Source organism: Nymphaea colorata, chromosome 1, assembly GCF_008831285.2.
Source record: "Nymphaea colorata isolate Beijing-Zhang1983 chromosome 1, ASM883128v2, whole genome shotgun sequence".
Taxonomy (NCBI): domain Eukaryota; kingdom Viridiplantae; phylum Streptophyta; class Magnoliopsida; order Nymphaeales; family Nymphaeaceae; genus Nymphaea; species Nymphaea colorata.
The window spans coordinates 8,143,292-8,162,516 of record NC_045138.2 but is presented as its reverse complement, the minus strand read 5'-3'; the positions used below and the strand labels follow the sequence as shown (position 1 = coordinate 8,162,516).

The 19,225-nt window shown below is 34.7% G+C and overlaps 1 protein-coding gene across 2 annotated transcripts; it reads right to left on the bottom strand.

The window, feature by feature from the left end:
- Positions 1-3,032: 3,032 nt before the first annotated feature.
- Positions 3,033-8,692, bottom strand: LOC116264289 (uncharacterized). Of its 2 annotated transcripts, none has more exons than XM_031644428.2 (5): positions 8,412-8,692; positions 7,692-8,295; positions 5,673-5,828; positions 4,778-5,482; positions 3,033-4,319 (listed from the first exon to the last, which is right to left on the bottom strand). In XM_031644428.2, exons 2-5 carry the CDS (start codon positions 8,061-8,063, stop codon positions 3,273-3,275), a joined length of 2,280 nt encoding a protein of 759 aa, XP_031500288.1. In that variant the 5' UTR covers positions 8,064-8,295; positions 8,412-8,692; the 3' UTR covers positions 3,033-3,272. The 2 variants fall into 2 exon arrangements, with proteins under 2 accessions (XP_031500288.1, XP_031500293.1); XM_031644433.2 differs by having other exon boundaries at positions 4,778-5,458; positions 8,412-8,684.
- Positions 8,693-19,225: the final 10,533 nt, after the last annotated feature.

The window sequence follows — 19,225 nt, the reverse complement described above, 5'->3', positions numbered from 1 at the left end:
CCTATTTAAGCATGAATTGGAGTGATGGTTTCCTTCGGTTTATCGCTGACAAACTCCAAGGGTCCTCTTCTAGATAGAGAGAAGCCTGACCAGCTCTATTGGAATGACAAAGAGATCTCTAAATTTTCACAGAGGGATGTGTGGAATGTGATACGCAAACCATAACCTCGCCTGCTTTGGAGGGATTGGATTTGCCCTCTCCATGTCATCCTTATAAATAAATGGAGATACCTTTGCCCAGTAGTGCTATTGTCTAGTCGAGGCTTTGTTTATTTTGTACAGCTTACTTCAATAAAAGGTTGGGGAGCTTATCCCTCTCGCAGGGTTGCATCGGAAGTGGGTTTTCTAGTGTCTCAAAGACCTGAGATCATGTGTTAAGTCCCTTTGTCATCATTCAAGTGAAAAGTTCACTTTTCTATTAACCGGCTCAGGCTAGCCAGCTCCGCTAAGCTTCAGCCAAATCTCGACTCGAACTTAAACGAGCCGAGTTCGAGCTTAACTCACTCATCTTCAACCAATGGAGGAGCCAGAAATTTTTTCTAAAGCTGATTCACAGGTTTTAGTACTTGAAGAGGCACTTACATGTATAACAAAGTAAATATTAAATGATCTGTAAAAATGAAATAAATTGATATGTTAGTGTGGGCAACTGCCCCCACTAGCTTATATGTGACTCCGCCACTGTGTTCAGCCCTATTGGTATTTGCTTTTATGTGTCAAGCAAAGTTGAGGAGTTGCAAGCATGTTGCACAGTTGGGACAGCAAAATGCATTAGAGTTGGACTTGAATTGAATTTTATACAATACAAAATGTCAATATCCTCAAACCAAGTCTAACCCTAATTGAAGTCTTAATTAGGAATGATAGAATCCAACGATATTGCTAAGACAGGTACATGTCCGTTTTCTTGAGAAGGAGGCTTCCTCATAATACTTGAGAAATTAGAATTCATCAACATGTTTCCAACCCAAAAAATGTTTCCTCGAAAAATGGTTCATTCTTATAGACCATGTTGAACAACTAATGAGCTGCATCGCTTCTATAAACTACTACTGTATCACAACACTGCTTCATTCAATCTAGATTATGAGGTGGGACTTGATTGAAAATTGCCGTAGATATTACAACACTTCACATAACAAATTTTTGGTGTTTAATATTTTCATTTTTGCCTTTATGCAACGATGATCTATATACATAGCAAAAGAAAGAGAAACACCGAATCCGATGAACTCTTTACCACATCGATCGGCCATTTTATCGAAAGATCATATATATATTCGGATTTGAATTCGTATTCGAATGCAGATTAAGAAAAAAACTATACTATATATGAATCCAAATCTGACCAGAAATTGATTTTTTAACTCCCAACTCAATCCGAGTCCAACTTTGGGTCCAAATCCAACTTTTAAACTGAATCACGAGGCAAGCACCATCTCACAAGCACCCTAAAAGGAAGATGACCAGATCAAACTCGGGCACATGGAACGCTAAAAGAGCTGATCAACTCGAGAACATGGGAGTATCTTTGGGAGAGCGAGCTGGACATGGGCGATGCCGAGGCACGGAGTGGCAGAAGTCTGGGAACCCCAAGAAGGACAGATGGACGAGCAGGAAGGGAAGGGAGGCTGTCTTCCCCTTTGAACTCTCCAAGAAGGAACAAAATCCATGGTGGAAGAAGAAGGACCACAGTCCCCCACTGCAAGGCGCCCATGTGCAGCTGCCATGATTCTCTCCATCTTTCCAGCCTGCCAATATTCAACAGTGCACGTGTTGGCGTTTTTCCTTTTGAATTCTTTTCCTTTTAAATGTTGAGAGAGCCAAGGCCCCAAGCAATACCTTTTCCCCCTCTCCAACTGCTAGGCCTCTTTTGGACCTCTGCCCACTACCACTGGTTTTTCTCTTTTCCTGAAAATTTTTTGTTTTGGACCTCATGTTGATTTTGATTTTAAAAGGGCATTCAGATTTGTGATTTTCTTATAAGAGTCTTTGTGGGAACTGTTGAATGCAGACCTTAACTGAAGTTAATCTCTACTTGCAAACTTCTTTCAATCCTCTATTAAATTGTTGCATTTTATTGTTTTCTGCTAAGCTTCGCTTTTTCATGTTTTAACCTTGGCAGATTTTACGAAAAGGGTGGTTCTCATTAAGAAGACTAAATGTGGTCCCCTTTTTTAGATTATAAGAAAAGAAATAGGCCCCAGGAAGGAAATTTCCCTTTCCTTTTTTTTCCTTTACTAGCTAGGAGCTTTGATTCCTGGAGGAGCCCCTTGGGACGCTTCCTTTTAACCAACCAGAGCGTTACATAGCAGCTACCTCAACAATTGCCTACTTTTGGAGAAACTCACTTTTACCTGTGATCGTCAAATGCCCATGCATTGCAGAGGAAAGGTGACTATCACCAATCCTGTCTTTTCTTGTTATGCAGCAATTCTTTTAAGTTTTTAACTCGATTAAAAAGAGGGTCCTGACGTTTTTGTTGCTTTTTCACTTTCAAATTTTAGCCATCCTGACAATCTTCATTATAAAAAACAAGAAATTTTGAAAACCAGCAAACCTTTCCTGCGGACTTTTCTGCAGAAACAATTTTATGACAGTGACTTCTTAAATTTGGGTATGCTATTGGGGAATTGGACTTCATAGGCGGATGAACGATTTTCCAGTGGTGGTAAATGCATCCCACCAGCGTATGTGAGATAACAGCAAGTTCGCAATAACACTTGGAGTCATTTTGGTGGTTGGCATTCAAACTCATAGGACCCACCTGCTAAAAGCAAAGACAGACAGATGATATTGGTGGGGCAATTTTAAAAAGCACACCAAACGTCCACTCCACCCAAAGTCAGCCATGGCTACCACAACCTACCACCACTAAAGAAAATCACCCTCTGTACAGGATTGCATGACAGAAAGACAAGAAGTCAGTGCAGCATTGAGAACGAGCAAAATACTAAGGAAAAAAGACAAAAAAAACTTTTAGAACAAGCCTTCTATATTACCACCATTAAAGAATTTAACAGTTCTCAAGATAACTAGATTGAAAGCTAACACAAATTTTTCTTGTTAAGAGAGGTAGTAACCGTAACGTTTATGACAGCATCAAGAAAACAGAAGCCAGAAGTAAGGGTGACATACACAGGAAACAAGAAAGAAAAAAACAGGTCAAGGAAGCCATGTACAGAAGGTTGACGAGTTGTGTTAAATTGTTAAAAGCATAAATAACTTTCTTCGATCAAAAGTATCATTGGAATCTTCGACTCCAATGATTTTCATGTTAGAGATGGTTCTGTGGGCACCTGTACTACAGCTACTTCTGTAGAGGGTGGTGTGAAGTATGCTGTGTAGTGGAACTCAATCTGCAGACGTTGATGAAGAGGAGTAGTCATCAAGCCCTTCTTGATATCCACCTGCAATTCCCTCAAAGGAATGGCGGCTAAGAAATTCTTGATGTACTCCTTGCATGACTCCTTTCCACTGCATATGAGCTCATCTTGAGTCGTGTTGTTGTCCATTGCTTCTTTCTCTGATGATCCACTTGCATCGACCTCAGGCTGCTGCTGGCCTTTTGGTTCCACAAGGGATGTCTGGGAATCATTGGGGGATTTACCCTCAGGTTCTTCTGGTAATTTGAAGATGGAGGTATCTTTGTTGAACTTCAGAATATAAGCTTCACTACAACCTTCAAAAAGCCTTTCTCCAAGTGTGTCAACAATGTAGTATGCATCAGCTTCAACTTTGAGGATGAAAAAGTGATCGTTCCAGCTTACAATGTAAACATGGGGTCCACAATCTGAACAGTTCAACATAGCATTGCTGATCTCCTCCCAGATGCTATCAAATGACATTGCACCTTGTAAGAATTCAAACCCATCATCCATTCCATCAGGATGGAAGAAGCCCACAAAAGATTTCTCATGTTTAACTGAAAGCGGCCGGACCTTCGCTTCGAGAACTGTTTCTAGATCAAAATGTTTGTCTGGAAACCGCTGCATGTAGGCCTCGTTCTCACATAAATTCCTCCATTCCAGTGAACCTTCTCTGATCAGGCTATCAAACTGTGACTTGTTAGGCATAATGTCTCTGTTGCACTGCAACCAATCTGCAATTACAGCGACAAGAGCAGTGCATGCACTCTCACCAGCAGCTCGTTCACTGCGCTGATCGATGGAAGCAAAAAATACTTCTGTGCACAGCTTCATGTGTCCATCCCGACTGATTACTTCTTTGCTCTCCCAATGGCCTACAGCAAAACTGTCATCTCCAAAGTCTGACACAGAGGACCGATTTGCAGCTGCATCCTCCTCCCCTTTAGTCCACTGCAAGAGCATGAAATACATTAGTTAATGATCATCCAAAAAAGTAAACAACTTGGACAAATTGCTTTTCGGAGGACCGCTTGAGAGGGATAAACTGTGGCTAAACAATAATGACATTGCCATGGCCTTCAGTTTTTTAACACAACACCGTCATCAATATCTTTATTCATAGAGCATAACAGACAAAAATCATGGAGAGATTAAAAACAATGCACCAAAAACCAGAAGGCAGATACATAAAAATCTACAAAAAATAACAGGACATCTGAGAAGCATGTTATTTATTTATCTTCAAACATAATAAGTTTAGATGCTATAATGACCATTCATAATTAAAAAAAAAATGGCATTTTCAGATCAACTGAATCCATTGGATTATATGAAAATGCATCATCGCATACTCATTTGGCATATAATAACAATGACAGTATAACATATTATGCACGCGTAATACATACCCCTAGAGCAAAAGACTCGTCTGATGAGCTGAGCTGTCGACGATCAAAATCAATGTCATCACCACCTTCTTCAGCATATTGTTTCTTTAGGAGTGGCTCTCCCTTTGACTTTGGTGATCTGAAACTAAGCTTCCTTTTCCTCCAAGGAAGAATGCTCCGCTTTGATGACTGTATACTAGATGGCTCCACATAACCTGATGATGACTCCTCAGCAAGAGAGCCACCTGCCTCAGACCTGTGATTGCTGTAATAGACCCATCCCTCATTGCCTTCATCAATTCCTATTCCAGGGTAATAAGATCCACCAACATAGTTTGCTGATGACAGTGTTCCATAGCTGAATGATTTTCTAAAGCTAGAGCTTTCTTTGTCATCATTAACCCCTTGATCAGCATCGCCAATGGAATCTGTATCAAATGGGTATGCATATTCAGCATCATCACTGGGGCCAGAGTATCTTCCATCACTGCTTTCATCCTCTCTAAATGCCTTCTTTGTTCTCCGAGTAGACACATAGTTGGTTAATATTTTGACTTTTCTCAGGCTGGCTTTGAGGGCTGAAAGCTCTTCTTTCTCACCAAGTGAAGCTTCCTCACTCAGAGGGGACAACGCTGCAGGTAATCTTGGAACAGATTCAGAAGGTTCTTGAGCATTTCTCAGTTCCAACAAGCTGAAAGAGAACTGCAATTTTGACCAAAAAGAAATCTACATAATAAGCAAAAGAAACATATTATATGGACATGCAGATATGGAGCAAGGCAAAGAAGTGTCATGCACAAAAAATGCTATTGGCTACGTAATTTCAATTTTTGGGTATTTATCGTCTTTGCAGTTTTGTACAACAAAAGCTAATTGATGATAGGATATAAATAAAAGAGTCTTATATGGCCCTCACAGTCAGTGTTGGTTGAGGTTGAGCAGACCCGCCTGGCAAAGCGACAAGAACATTTGACTCAACTTCCTTCTCTTCCATTGCAGCCACAAAGTCTGCCAAGTTGACTGTTGCAGTCCCAGTAACAGTCATTTTGTTTTTTGGTCCCTGACTTGAGACCTAAAATATAGTGACATCAAGTGAGATGTGATAAAACAATCTTGAATAAGAGGTATAACTGTTTTTCCAAAGAAATTTCTTCATAAGAAAAGGGAGTCCCAACAACTGATCATGCACATAATAAAGAGTGAAACGAAGCCCAAATTGTTCTCCAGTAATATCAGCATTTTTCTAATGGACAGCAAAAGGCCATAGCACTAAAACATAAAACATCAAAATGCAAAGCCTAGCAGAATACAAAATGTGACTGTCACCTAAATTCATAAATAAGGTCTGTACAACAACATGTTAATAGATTCAAGCGACTTAAACTGTGAAGTTCTGTTATACTTATTCTCAACCAGTATTCAGTCCGTGTTTCACATAATGGACACTCTGGGTGAATTCAAACCCCTCCAAAACAAAACAAAACAAAATTAAAAAAGGATATTAAGAAATCCAATTCTTTCCCACCAACTGTTTCCCAAAAAGTATGCTCTAGAAAGGAGAATCTTCTAGGTGAATTAACTAGTAACATTTGAATATTTAGAATACCTACAAGGAAAGAATATTTGAACCAAGAATCCACTTTTGAATAGGTTTACATCCCACTTTTGAATAGGTTTACATCATACAATCCCCCATAAAAAGAACTACCATGTCCTTAGTAGCTATGAAATATTAATGTAGGGACACTAGCACAGACACAGAAAGCTCTATCAGATAAACTGTTCAGCAATAGTGAAAGATTAACAATCATGTTACTTGAATTAACAATCTTCTAGGTGAATTAACTAGTAACATTGGAATATTTAGAATACCTACAAGGAAAGAATATTTGAACCAAGAATCCACTTTTGAATAGGTTTACATCATACAATCCCCCATAAAAAGAACTATCATGTCCTTAGTAGCTATGAAATATTAATATAGGGAGTTAGGGACACTAGCACAGACATAGAAAGCTATATCAGATTAAACTGTTCAGCAGTAGTGAAAGACTAACAAGTAACAATCACGTTATTAGCATCAGGCCTTCAACCACAACAAAGTTTTCACACAGCCATGACCCATGCCTGGTCATGGAAATTTTACACTTACCTTGATGAAAAAAAGAATCTGAAGTTCCAAAAGTTATGCCCTTGTTCAATATATGATTATCAAGCAAACCGCTAAAACAATGATGCACAAGAAAAAAAATTGGAATTTGTTGCCATATAAGGGAAAGAGATAGTGCTTCTACCAAACTAAACCACGGGACAAACAACAAAATGGAACAAGTTTGGCAATAGAAGCCAGCACCAAACAGATACATAAAAACAAAGGACCTAGTAACAGATTTTATATCAGAATCCTAGTAATGACCACAAAGTCTTATTAACACAATTCCAAAATCCTAGGCATCATCTAATGAACACCTCCATTCTCCCATTAGGAACAATATCAATGATGCTTCAGTTAGTAACATATATCAAAAGGGGAAAAAAAAACAGAAAATGAGAACCATTTTTTACAAGCAAGAGCAAAAGAGAAGGAAAATGAAAAACTAAATCACACGTTCCATAAATCACATAATCTTAACAGTTCAAAGCACAAAGTGGTAGCCCTCAGTCTTAAAGGATATTACTTTCCACTAAATGCATAAAAAAAAGAAAAAGATAATCGCCCATGCTCGATAGATTAGAAAGTATACAACCATGGATAAAAACAAACGGTGAAAAGGAAACCATCGGGCCTGGATAAATCAGTACGAAGCAACTCAACGCAGAAATAAATGCGCAACGTAGATATAGGAACGAAACAGGGGAGAGAAACGCTTCTTCCCCTCGCAAAAGAAAGTAAGAGAAAGAGGAGCAAAAGAAAGGGAAAGGAAAGTCCGCCTACATTCAACAGGGTGAAGGAAATCTCCCACGGATGAAAGCAATTCTCTTTGTAAGACGAGAGAGTGCACACGTTTGAAAACTCCTCTTGCCATTCCACGACCACCCCTCCATCTCCCTCCTCTTGGCCGTCCTTCTTCTTCGAGACAGTGCGCTCCGCCGTGAAATTCCTGACAACCTTCCTCCTCAAGGACGTAAAAGCAGGCTTCTGCCCTTTCCATTTGATCTCCACCATGAATCTAGTTCCTTCGCCGCCTCCGGCAGCGGGCGCCTCCTCCAGTACCACCCCTTCGATCCTCTTCAAAACCAGTTTCACCTGGTATTTCTTCGTGATGAGGGGCGGCCATGGCCGCCACTTCATCATCTTCACAACCATCACTCCCTGACCCCTCCCCACCTCCCGATCACACCCCCCACCCCCTACCACCACCTCTCCGATCAATCAACTCCTCTCCAATAGCACGTTCCAAATCGCCAAAACAGAAGAAAGAAAAGGTAAAGGAATAAGAAGAAGAAAAAGGGTAGCCCCGGAGTTTCACCAAGGGAATGAAAGGGGCAAAGAACTGGTTCTCTCTTTCCTTCTGTCCTGCTCTCTGTTCGACCTTTATCTGCCGAGAACAAAAATGGCAACACCCATTTGATGTCATGTTGAGCAAGCATACAAAGAAATAGTCAAAGAAAATTTGAGGAGAGATTAAGAAGACTGCTGCATTTCTTCACTTACCTTTTCCTATACCCCGCAAGGCAGATGCCAGAACACCAAAACGCTGGGGTCTCGAACTAGGAACACGGAAAAGAGCCCCCACAAACAAAGAGCCCAGAATGGCAGTAGATGAAAAGGAAGAAGGAAGGAAAAAGAGGGGCAGGAGGGTATGGGACCGACCTAAAGAGCAAGTCTTCTCCCTCCCTCCAAAACGCCACCAAGTCCACCTCTCTCTCTCTCTAACTCTCTCTCTGTAAATAGGTTGTTTTCCGATCTCTCTGTTTTTTGTTGTTATGGATATGTCTTTATCCTCCTCGTCACAATCTCAAAAGTATCCACACCTCTCTCTCTCTCTCTCTCTCTCTCTCTCTCTCTCTCTCCGTTCATGCCATTTCAATTTTTCACCCGCTCCGCATCTCCCCATCTTGGATTTACCTAAAATCTGTTCTCGTTTTTTTCTTGTCCAGTGCTTATTTATTTCCTTCCAACTCCAAGAACTAATCGACGGGTAATATTCTCAAACGAGAACATAAGGATAACGGGAGAAGTAAATTTCCGTTTTCCATAATAATCGCTACCCTTCCGTTGCGATACAACGGTACGGTACTATCTAATTTTTTGTAGTGAGAGAAAAGAAAAAGTCAAAATAGATGAGTGCCAGAAACAATTTATATAGTTGTTTTTTTCTTTATCAGTTCAATTGGTTGTGATTAACATGAATCAATGAGGTCGAACATGATTTTGAGTGAGCAAAGGGAATTAATCCCACCGCTCGAAAAATGCTCGAAGGCCCCCCATTCTCCCTGCCTTCGGGGTCCTAAGCTGCGTCGGTGTCAAACATGATTTGATCTTCTTATTTTTGTGTTGGATTTTTGTTGTTGTTAGTTGTTACCGTTAAAAAGTCATGGGTCACAAACTTGAATACCAATATATAAAAATTATCAAAAGAGTGTGAGTGATTTTGTAATTTTTTATTTTATAGAAAAAATTAAAACTAACTGTCTCGCTCTCTTTCATAATTAATACCTTTTTGAAAAATTATTGCTTTATTCATTTATTAACTAATATCCAAGTTATTTTTATAGGGAAACAGTCACTATGTTCCTCAATATGGTTCTAATGCATATGTGCTCTACAAATTTTTACCCCTATTTAGTTTAGAAGTCTTAACAGTTTTTAAAATTATTCACTACTAGAAATTTAAGAAGTTTATGAAGTCGTTCAATATTTAGGATCTGATTATTATGGGCTACAGGTAGCTATGGCCAATACGCTAATAGAAAAAATTGTGTAGCTTAGATTATCATCATTTAATTATATTTTGTAAATTTCAAATAACCATAAGTATAAATAAGCTTGTAAGTCATATTTTGATGAAATAATATAATATTAGTTATATATAAGGTTATGTGTCCTACTAATATAGCATGTGCATTCTTCAATATATAAGACTATTCTAAAAAATGAAAATTTGTTTTTCAAGATCCATGGAATATTCTTTCCAAAGTATTTCATTCAATTTTTTTTTATTTGTTTTAAATTTTTAACTTTTTAAAAAGAAAAACGTACCAATTAATACTTAGATGAAGAAAATGTCAATTATTATTTTATTGTTATTTTACTTTAAATCGATCATCATCTTAAATCGAACAGAACAGCTTAGTCATTACTCTAAAATTTCATTCTCATCATCCAATGTATAATATATATATATAGCAAATTCTTAACTGTTGAAGCAAGCATTTGCTATATATATATATATATATATATATAATTCTTAACTGTTCAAGCAAGCATTTGCTGGAATCGCCGCGATATCCATAATACTTTTGCTGCTTTTCAGAAAAAGGGGGAAAAAGATGCCCTCCATGGACTACACAACGACGTACTTTTCCTTCCGTCACAGGCTGCGAATGAAGCCAGAGAAAAAAAAAAAAAAAAAAAAGTGTTTGAGAAGAATAATCGTAGATGACATTATCCAACACAAGCTCGCACTTCTGACTAAACATGACGATTTCCAGGCACATCAACGCTTTACAGGTATTATTTAAAGTATTTAATTTCACAAGTTGCGTTTTTTTAAGGGCACTTTTAAATATTTTATTGACGAAAAAATTATAAAACAAGTGAAAGAAAAAATGTATAAAAAGGTGCCATGGAAAGCAAAGTACCGGCGACCTTTTCCGGTGCCAACTCGGAAGATACCAAATCCTGTCAACGAAATCCAAGATTTCCAAATTCCTCCCCCGGATTTCGTGGTAATGAATCCCGAATTCCTTGCTTAACGTCTCTAAGTAGAAGACGGAAGGTGCGGGACTGATAAGCTAATTAATTCAATCCTTTGGCGTAGGAATTGCTACAACGCTTTTCTTCTACTTATTATTCTGAAACAAACAGTCCACCGTTTTCGTGAACTAGAAATCTTTTTTTCTCTTTCTAGGATTAGAAAATTTGATTTTTTTCTATTGATAAGAAATTAATTTTGTCTATTGATAAGTTGCACTTTTTGCAAATTTCTCTTAAAAATCGAGCCCTTATTTGTCGACTTTTAAAAGTTGAGCAGTAATTTATTATTGGACCAAATAGTTCGTGTCCTTTTATACTCTTTTTAATTCTATATAAATAATTCTGTCTTGTTAAAATCAGTTGTTTCATTAAATCCAGTGGCATAAATATATAAATTCAACATGTTTACTACTTTACTTATTGGAAAAAAAAAATTGTTTTTTAATAATAAAGCTGCCAAGTTTTAATCCATAAAACATTGGACCATTTGATCAAATGGTGGTGATGTAAGGAACATTAGAATCACACCATTGAATACTATATATAAGTTTCGATATGTCCCAAAAGAGTCTAGATTCATATAATTTGTAGGGCCGGGCATTTTGGCTGGGCCAGGCGGCCGGGCTCAATGACTGACATATGCATGAAAATTATAATATAATATACATAAAAATATAATATATTATAACATATAAATAATAAAATAAAATATGTATATATTTTTTCAAATAAAATAATATTTTAAATGAGTTATTAGGGTGATTTGCGCTAACCCAACTCAGCTCAATAATTTATGAGGTTGACCAATCAGACCTAGGCTCAAGTGGGACTAGGTACCAAGTACCAGTTGGGTACTTGGCCCACGCTTAATAATTTGATGTTATACATAAAATAACTGTTTTATGTTAAATCACAAGGGAGCACTTGAATGACAATCCAAACCAGGTTCTGGATGACATGAAAACTGGGTTTGACCACGGCCAATTTTTTAAATGAAGTCAAAAAGCTTGGGCTCCACTCTCCCTCAATTTTTTTTTTATTGAAAGCTTGACAAAACTCATTAACAAATTTTCAAAACAAGATTTGCTTTGTAAAAAGGAATTTTTGAAGGTGTCATCCAACTATCTCCATACATCACATTTCAAAGAAACAGATTCACATTTTCTTAGGCTGTCAACTTTTATTGCACTAAAAGCCGTTGAGCTTTACTTCCTTGGTGCAAAATAATGTCAGTTGAAAATTACTATTAATTAAGTAAACTAGGTGCCATATATACATATTATATCGTTTTGTGATTTTGATTTTATACTTATTTAAACGTTAATTGTCAGTTTACAATTATCTTAAAAGAGAAAATTGTGCTAAGCCAACAAAAAGATGAACCATTCATATGACTAAGGCTGCAGTAAGGAATTTTTTATGAAAATGACCGAATTATAGTTTGAAAATTACTATAGAGGCTGAAATATCATTTTTCAAAACTTTTATGTAACACCTGCAACATGGTGAGGGACTTTTTCTCGTAAAATTCAATCAAACTCAGTTTAACTAGTGACTCGTTAGAAAGTATGCAATTAAATTACTTTAAAAGCACATTGAACAAGGTTTATTTAGGCGTACAAGTGAGTGGATGGTATCAATTACACTTTAAAAACTCTTTTCATGACACCAGGAGAGCATTTAGTAATGGGAATGATGCGTTTTTTGAAACTTATTGTTATTATTGTTGCATGAAGGAGACATTACACACCATTTCATGCATGAATCTACTGCCCCCATGTTTGGAGCATAGACATGGAACAATATTTTGTTGTTCTCACGGCCAAACAATATGGAGAGAGCGTTTATACCGCATTGTACTACATGAATCTGTTCTTAAGATGAGAAGAAATTCATAAGATACTGCATTCTAATATTTCATAAATCTGTTTGAACCTTTCCTTTAAAACGGATTTATAGAACATTATGTTAGTATTTTTGTTGCCATACGCATTTCGATGTGTCTTTCGGAGTGCATTCATGGATACAATATTTTAAAAAATGCAAAGTTTTTGTTACCGATATCTATCTAAAATATTTAAATTAAGTACTATCGTACCTTGTTTTGATCAACTCTTTAATTTATTCTTCCTATGTTAACATTAGATATATGATATATCAACTCAAAAAAGATAACAAAAACTCTAAGCTAAAAAGCTTATTGAATAATAAAAAGGTACGAGCTATTCAATCATGTCGACTAAACAATTCATATTGATGGAAGAGCTGGCACTAATCATGAGCTTAAATATTTGAAATGATACCTAATCTGTATTTTGCTTTGTTTTGGATTTAAATTACATCCCATATTCCACATTAGCTTAGGTTTTTTTTTTCCTGTTTGCCTACTTAAATCCTTGTTTAGGGGCACACTAAGACTCTTTATAATATGCATCTTTTAAGCGCGTTTCGCATTTGGAATTGATATTTAACAATCGATATCTTAACTTTTCATTTAATGACAACAGACCATCAAACTTTTAGCTTTTTCATCTAAAGACTTGAGTTACAACGCGATCGCTAAAAACCCATTTTGGTATGAGAATGAAGAGGGCCTGTCTTGTCTTTTTTCTCCTCTTTGCTTCACTAAATTGTCAACTTCATGTGTGTATGTTCACATGTGTGTATATATATATATATATAGAGGGAGAGAGAGAGAGAATAGGGCTGTGCATCTGAAATAGGATTTTAACTTCTTTTTCTTTATATATAGTGATTGAACGAATACTCTATCTATACAGAGTCACCTAACTATTTAACTAAAGTCATCCTCTCAAGCAATAAATACTTGAGAGAAAAACAAAAGAAAAAAGTGTAAAGTAATATTAAATAACAAAAATACTCATCACTTTTTTTTCATTGTTATTCTTTTAATCATTTATCAAGTTAAATCGCGGGTGACTCTAAAAAGCTAGTCATTATATATATATATATATATATATATATATAGATATATATATATATATATATATATATATATATATATATATATATATATATATATATATATATATATATATATATATATATATATATATATATATATATATATATATATATATATATATATATATATAAGAGCTGTTAATAAGAGAATAAAGCCAGTAAAAAACAAGTTGCAACAATGTGAGAGAAAAAATAAGGGTGACATCATTTTGTTTTTCTGTACCTTTATTAATTATGTTATTCTTGAAAATGGAAGAGAGCCAGTAAAATGAAAAGTGGTCACCTTCTTGTAATACTTTGAATCTTCAGCACGCTGTTGACCATTCGTTAATGTTGAGAGACGGTTGAGGAAAGGCTTCCGCGCATTGGGTGGATCAGCGACTAGGCCGTCGGGTGCGGGACCCACAGGACCCCTATTTGGTCAAGTCTTGTATGTTTGACTTTGACTTTGCCGTCCCTCGCCTTGGCACCTACCCGTCGGCCTGACCTTGGAGAGAATTCTACGAAATTTGTGCATATAAAAAATATGCTGAACACTTTTTAAATATTTTAAAACACCTTAACAAAACGTGACCTCATATTTTAATCTCAAGGTATCACTAACTTCAGTTGTGCTAATGCGATTAAATAATTAAAATACCTTGAATATAAAAAAATTAATATTCATTAGTTTCCATTAGCTGCTCCAACAATAGCGTGAAAAATAGCTGATGAGTAGTTTTTCTCCCATTAACAATAGAAAGTTATAGGAGAAAAACTGAACATGATATATTTCTCGTGGTTCTTTTAAGGGTGAGATAATAATTTTTTAATTTAGTCGTTTTTTACGAAAATGAGTTTTTATATATGCCGGCTTGTGTGGGAAGGTAGTTCTCCAAAGTTTCTTTATTTACTTATCACCGCCCTCAACTATTTGCAAGTGACCCACAACTCAAAATTTCTGAAACTCCAACATATGTCTTTAATTAGCCAGAAAAAATTTAGATACGTTTTTAGCAATTGCAAAAGTAGGATGCATAATAATGCATATATTTTCAATTGTTGTCTGTTTTTGAAAATTTCGTCTAACCTTGTCTGCATTGGAGGTTCCGTCGTCTCCCCTATTTAATAATTTATAATTCTTGTCATTTTAAAAATGGTTGCTCTAAAGGATTTTTAATTTTTTTCCATTTTTAATAGCAAGTTGAGGTCAGCCGGACTACTTCAAAGTTACTTAATTAAGTCAATTAAAAAATAACTTGAGATATTAAATTTTGGGGCTGTTTGACAGTAATGACATTTGGCCCCAAAAAATAAGGCAAATTTATGTCATAAATCTACTTCATTTATTTGGTAGCTTTGTGAGATAATAATAATGTATTACTACTAGTAGATGGTTCTTTAGAGGCCGTTTAGTACACATAATACTTTGTGAGTATTTTATGTATCTGTCCTAAAAATTAAAATAGTTAGTTCTAGTATTTTATGAATGTGCTCTTATGTTTGGAATAAATTTAAGAAACACTCACATAGTATTCCAACTACCAAAGGACCCCTTAAAGGACGTTAACACTCTCATGTAACCCTGTTTTGTGAAAACTTAGTTTTGTAAAAATCAAATTTTCAATAGGTTTTAATAACCTTTTTTTGTTTGGTGAAACACCTAAAACTTGGTTTTCAAATAACTTTGAAGGGAGAGCAGGTTTTCACTCATTTCCACAAAACCAGGTTTTTTCAAAACTTAATTTTCCTCATATCCAGTTTTGATGACACCCAAATACTTCTAAAATCTAGTTATGCATTGTCATCCAAACACTCCTTTATCTTTTTTAGGTAACAGTTCTCTAAGTTAACCTTGCAAGTGTTTATTGCTAGTATGTTACTAAGTGGCGACCGCGTATATATATATATATATATATATATATATATATATATATATATATATATATATATATATATATATATATATATATATATATATATATATATATATATATATATATATATATATATATAATTATGCGGTCAGAAAGGAAAACAACGACACGAGTGACGGCAAAGATGATGGAATCTGACTTGACTTGTAGCGTCAATGCTAATCTAAGCAAATCGTTCATGTCCCTACAAGGCCCCTTTCTAGCATAAGCTTTGGAATATTTCTAATCCCTCTAAAACACGAATTCTGACCTGAACTCTTATGTATTTTTGAAATCCGGCACTTTATGGGGTAACAGTCTTTTACTTTTCACTCTCATGGGTTTGTAATTTCTCTTAAGGGTGTCTTCAGTCCTCAAATAAGAGCTTTTAATGTGGATTAAAGATTTATATTTTCCACTCATATAGAAATATACTGTTGGTATAAATTGTTGATCCCACCAAAAAAAAAAAAATAAAGAGCAAAGAGGATCTCAAATCTACTTGGAAATAAATACACAAACACCCTTTAAGAGGTTGCTTGACTACAAGAATACTTAAAAGTCTCATAAATTTGTTTCAAAAAAATTAGAGCAGGTTCATGGAATAATAGTTTTAATGTTCGAGGAACCTGACTTAATTTTTGGAAAAGATTTGTGCAACGGTCACAAATTGTCTATGCTGCCAAATGAGTACCTGTCTTGAAGAAGGGTATTTTTATTACTTTTAGAAAATAATTCAAAATTTTTTTGATATTTTGCTCATTTTATAAAAAAATATTTATTTATTTTTTCATTTTTGGGAGGATTAATCCACCTCGTCGAGTATCGGGACACTTGAATAATTTTAATCTCCTAACACGCAACCCATGTTAGGCACCAAACATAAGACATTCTATGCTCTTGTTTCAAGACAAAGGCTTGAGCGGCTTCCATGAAAGGAACCCAAGTAGAAGCTTGAGACCATATATTGTAGGTCCTTTTCAAAAATTTCGCATGGATTACATGTTAGATGTTTACAGTTCAATTACTAAAATGGAAAATCAAAATAATTAATTTAAACAATTTTTTTATAAGCAAAATTGCATATTATAGTAATCAATTTATTTCCAATTTGATCACTATAAAAGTTGTATTTAAGACATATTTTTAAAGGAAAAAACTAAAAAGAGTTTCTTGTACATATAGAGTTTCAACTTGAAGGCGTTCAAGCTGTGAAGAACAAAAAGTGTAGGCTCATCTTTTGGCATAATCTAGTGAGGGTTTGTCTAAACCCACGAGAACAATAACACGAAGCATTAAAGGAAAGGTTAAGAACAGGTGAATTCCTAAACAAAGTGCACTGCCTTCTCTAGTTCATATATATATATATATATATATATATATATATATATATATATATATATATATATATATATATATGAGTACCAAGAAAAGAACACACACACACACATATATATATATATATATATATATATATATCACGAAGCATTAAAGGAAAGGTTAAGAACAGGTGAATTCCTAAACAAAGTGCACTGCTTTCTCTAGTTTATATATATATATATATATATATATGAATGAGTACCAAGAAAAAACATGTATGTTTTTTGTGTTTGGTACACTTCAATTAGACGGAAACATAGCCTCCAAATTTGGTAGGTACACGAACTTTAGAAATAGATTGTTAAATAGCAGACTACATATGTAAGAGACAAAAACCAGACCAATAAAATTTGTGTTAAAAATATTTTAAACAAAATGTGAACCCCTTCATGTATCTATGGACATTAATTTAATATAAATCATGTTTTAGTTCATGTTATTTCGGTAAAATGTTTGATTTTTCTACTATCAAAACTTTGAAGTGATATCAACAGTTCATTTTTTCTGATTCCTAACAAAAATGACTAAATACATGTTTCTCAACAAACCACTGTTAAGATCACATATATAAGGTAAGATTGCTAAAAAAAACCACTTCAATATGTAATTTTAATGAGTCTGGTTTTTGTCTTTTATCTAAGTGGTCTGCTATTTAACAATCTATCTCTAATGTTCATGTTTTTTCTTGGTACTCAAATATATATATATATATATATATATATATATATATATATATATATATATATATATATATATATATATATATATATAAGATCTTCGATCGAAAAAGGAGTTAAAACCATATGTTAATATGTTCTTTCTTGAGTACATATATTTAGAAAAATCAACGGTACTCCGTTGAAGCTGCATGATATATAGTAACAATAAATTATTAACTAGTATGAATTACGTTATTTTATTGCCAAAGAACAAAGAATTATGATTTAAGTTATTTTCGTAAACATTTTCCGTCGTTGTAATCAAAATATTCACACTGTCTCGTTTGTGTGAATCTACAACTAATGAAGTCTTTGTTGACTTTGAAATTGCGAACCAACCAATATCTTGTTATATATTCTCTTTCAGTGATCAATGCACGATATTATCCAAATAATTGTGAATTTCTTTAATCACATGATGCCGCCAAAACCGTTGCCTTTCCTTTTTTTCTTTCCCTTTCTCCATCGCTTTTTGAAAAATCTTACACAAGCATCGAGGAATCCTGAGCTCAAGCTAAATTAAATTGAAATGAAAAAGGACAAAGGTTGACAAAGAAAGGAAATTAAAGCTTTGGAATTTGTAAGCAATGCGTACCGTCACAACTATAGATTTTTTTTCCTAAAATAATTAGTCCTCGTCCTCATGAACAACCAAAGGAGAAGGCAGAAAATTTATATTGAAGGTAAGCTTGGGCACCCGATCGAACCTGATAATGTGTTTTTAATTTTTTTATTAATTTATATATATTTATAATATATTATTATTATTAATTATATTTATATAATATTTTTATTTAAAAATATATTTTTAAATTTAGTTAGATCGAGTTCGAGCTCAGGCCGAGCCCAAGCTCGAACTTAAGCCACATATCACTCGGTTTGAGATTGACTTATGAAAGCAAAAATAAAAAAAAGTATTAAAATTTATCAAAATCATCAAGGTGGCCCTAAAAATTAACAAAAAGAAAAAAAACACGAGCCGAGTCGAGTTAAAATAAATCGAGATCGTGTAACACAAACTCGATTGGTTTATAACTAGAGCTTTAACTCCAGCTAAAGCTTGACTCGCTTATTAAAGGAGTTGAGCTTACAGAAGCAAGTTCGTGTCCAGCCCAAATTAATTCAAATCGTTGTATATTCCTGTCGATTGTGTATGATCTCGTGTTCAAAAATCTATTTAAAGATTTAATAATAATAATGAAAAACACATTCCATGTATATTACTATAAACGCATGCGTTTAAGTCCTTGCGTGATTAATGAAAAAGGTTGACTCATACATCGGTTGGCTTATTAGTTAATCAATCGAAAAATCGATTACCATTTGACTCTCTTATCAATATGAGATGATCACAAATATGATTTTGTGGATGTGCTTATATTTCTCTTGGGCAATATTCCCATATTAATAAAAAATCATCTAAATGATTTAAAATATTAATAAATATCAACTAATTATTTTGAAAAAGCCTGTAGGTCAAACCAAAAAACAGGTACCAAGAGACATAAAAGCCACACTACATGGACTTAAGACAAAGGTAAGATGGATATGATATGAAAATCGGGTTTCT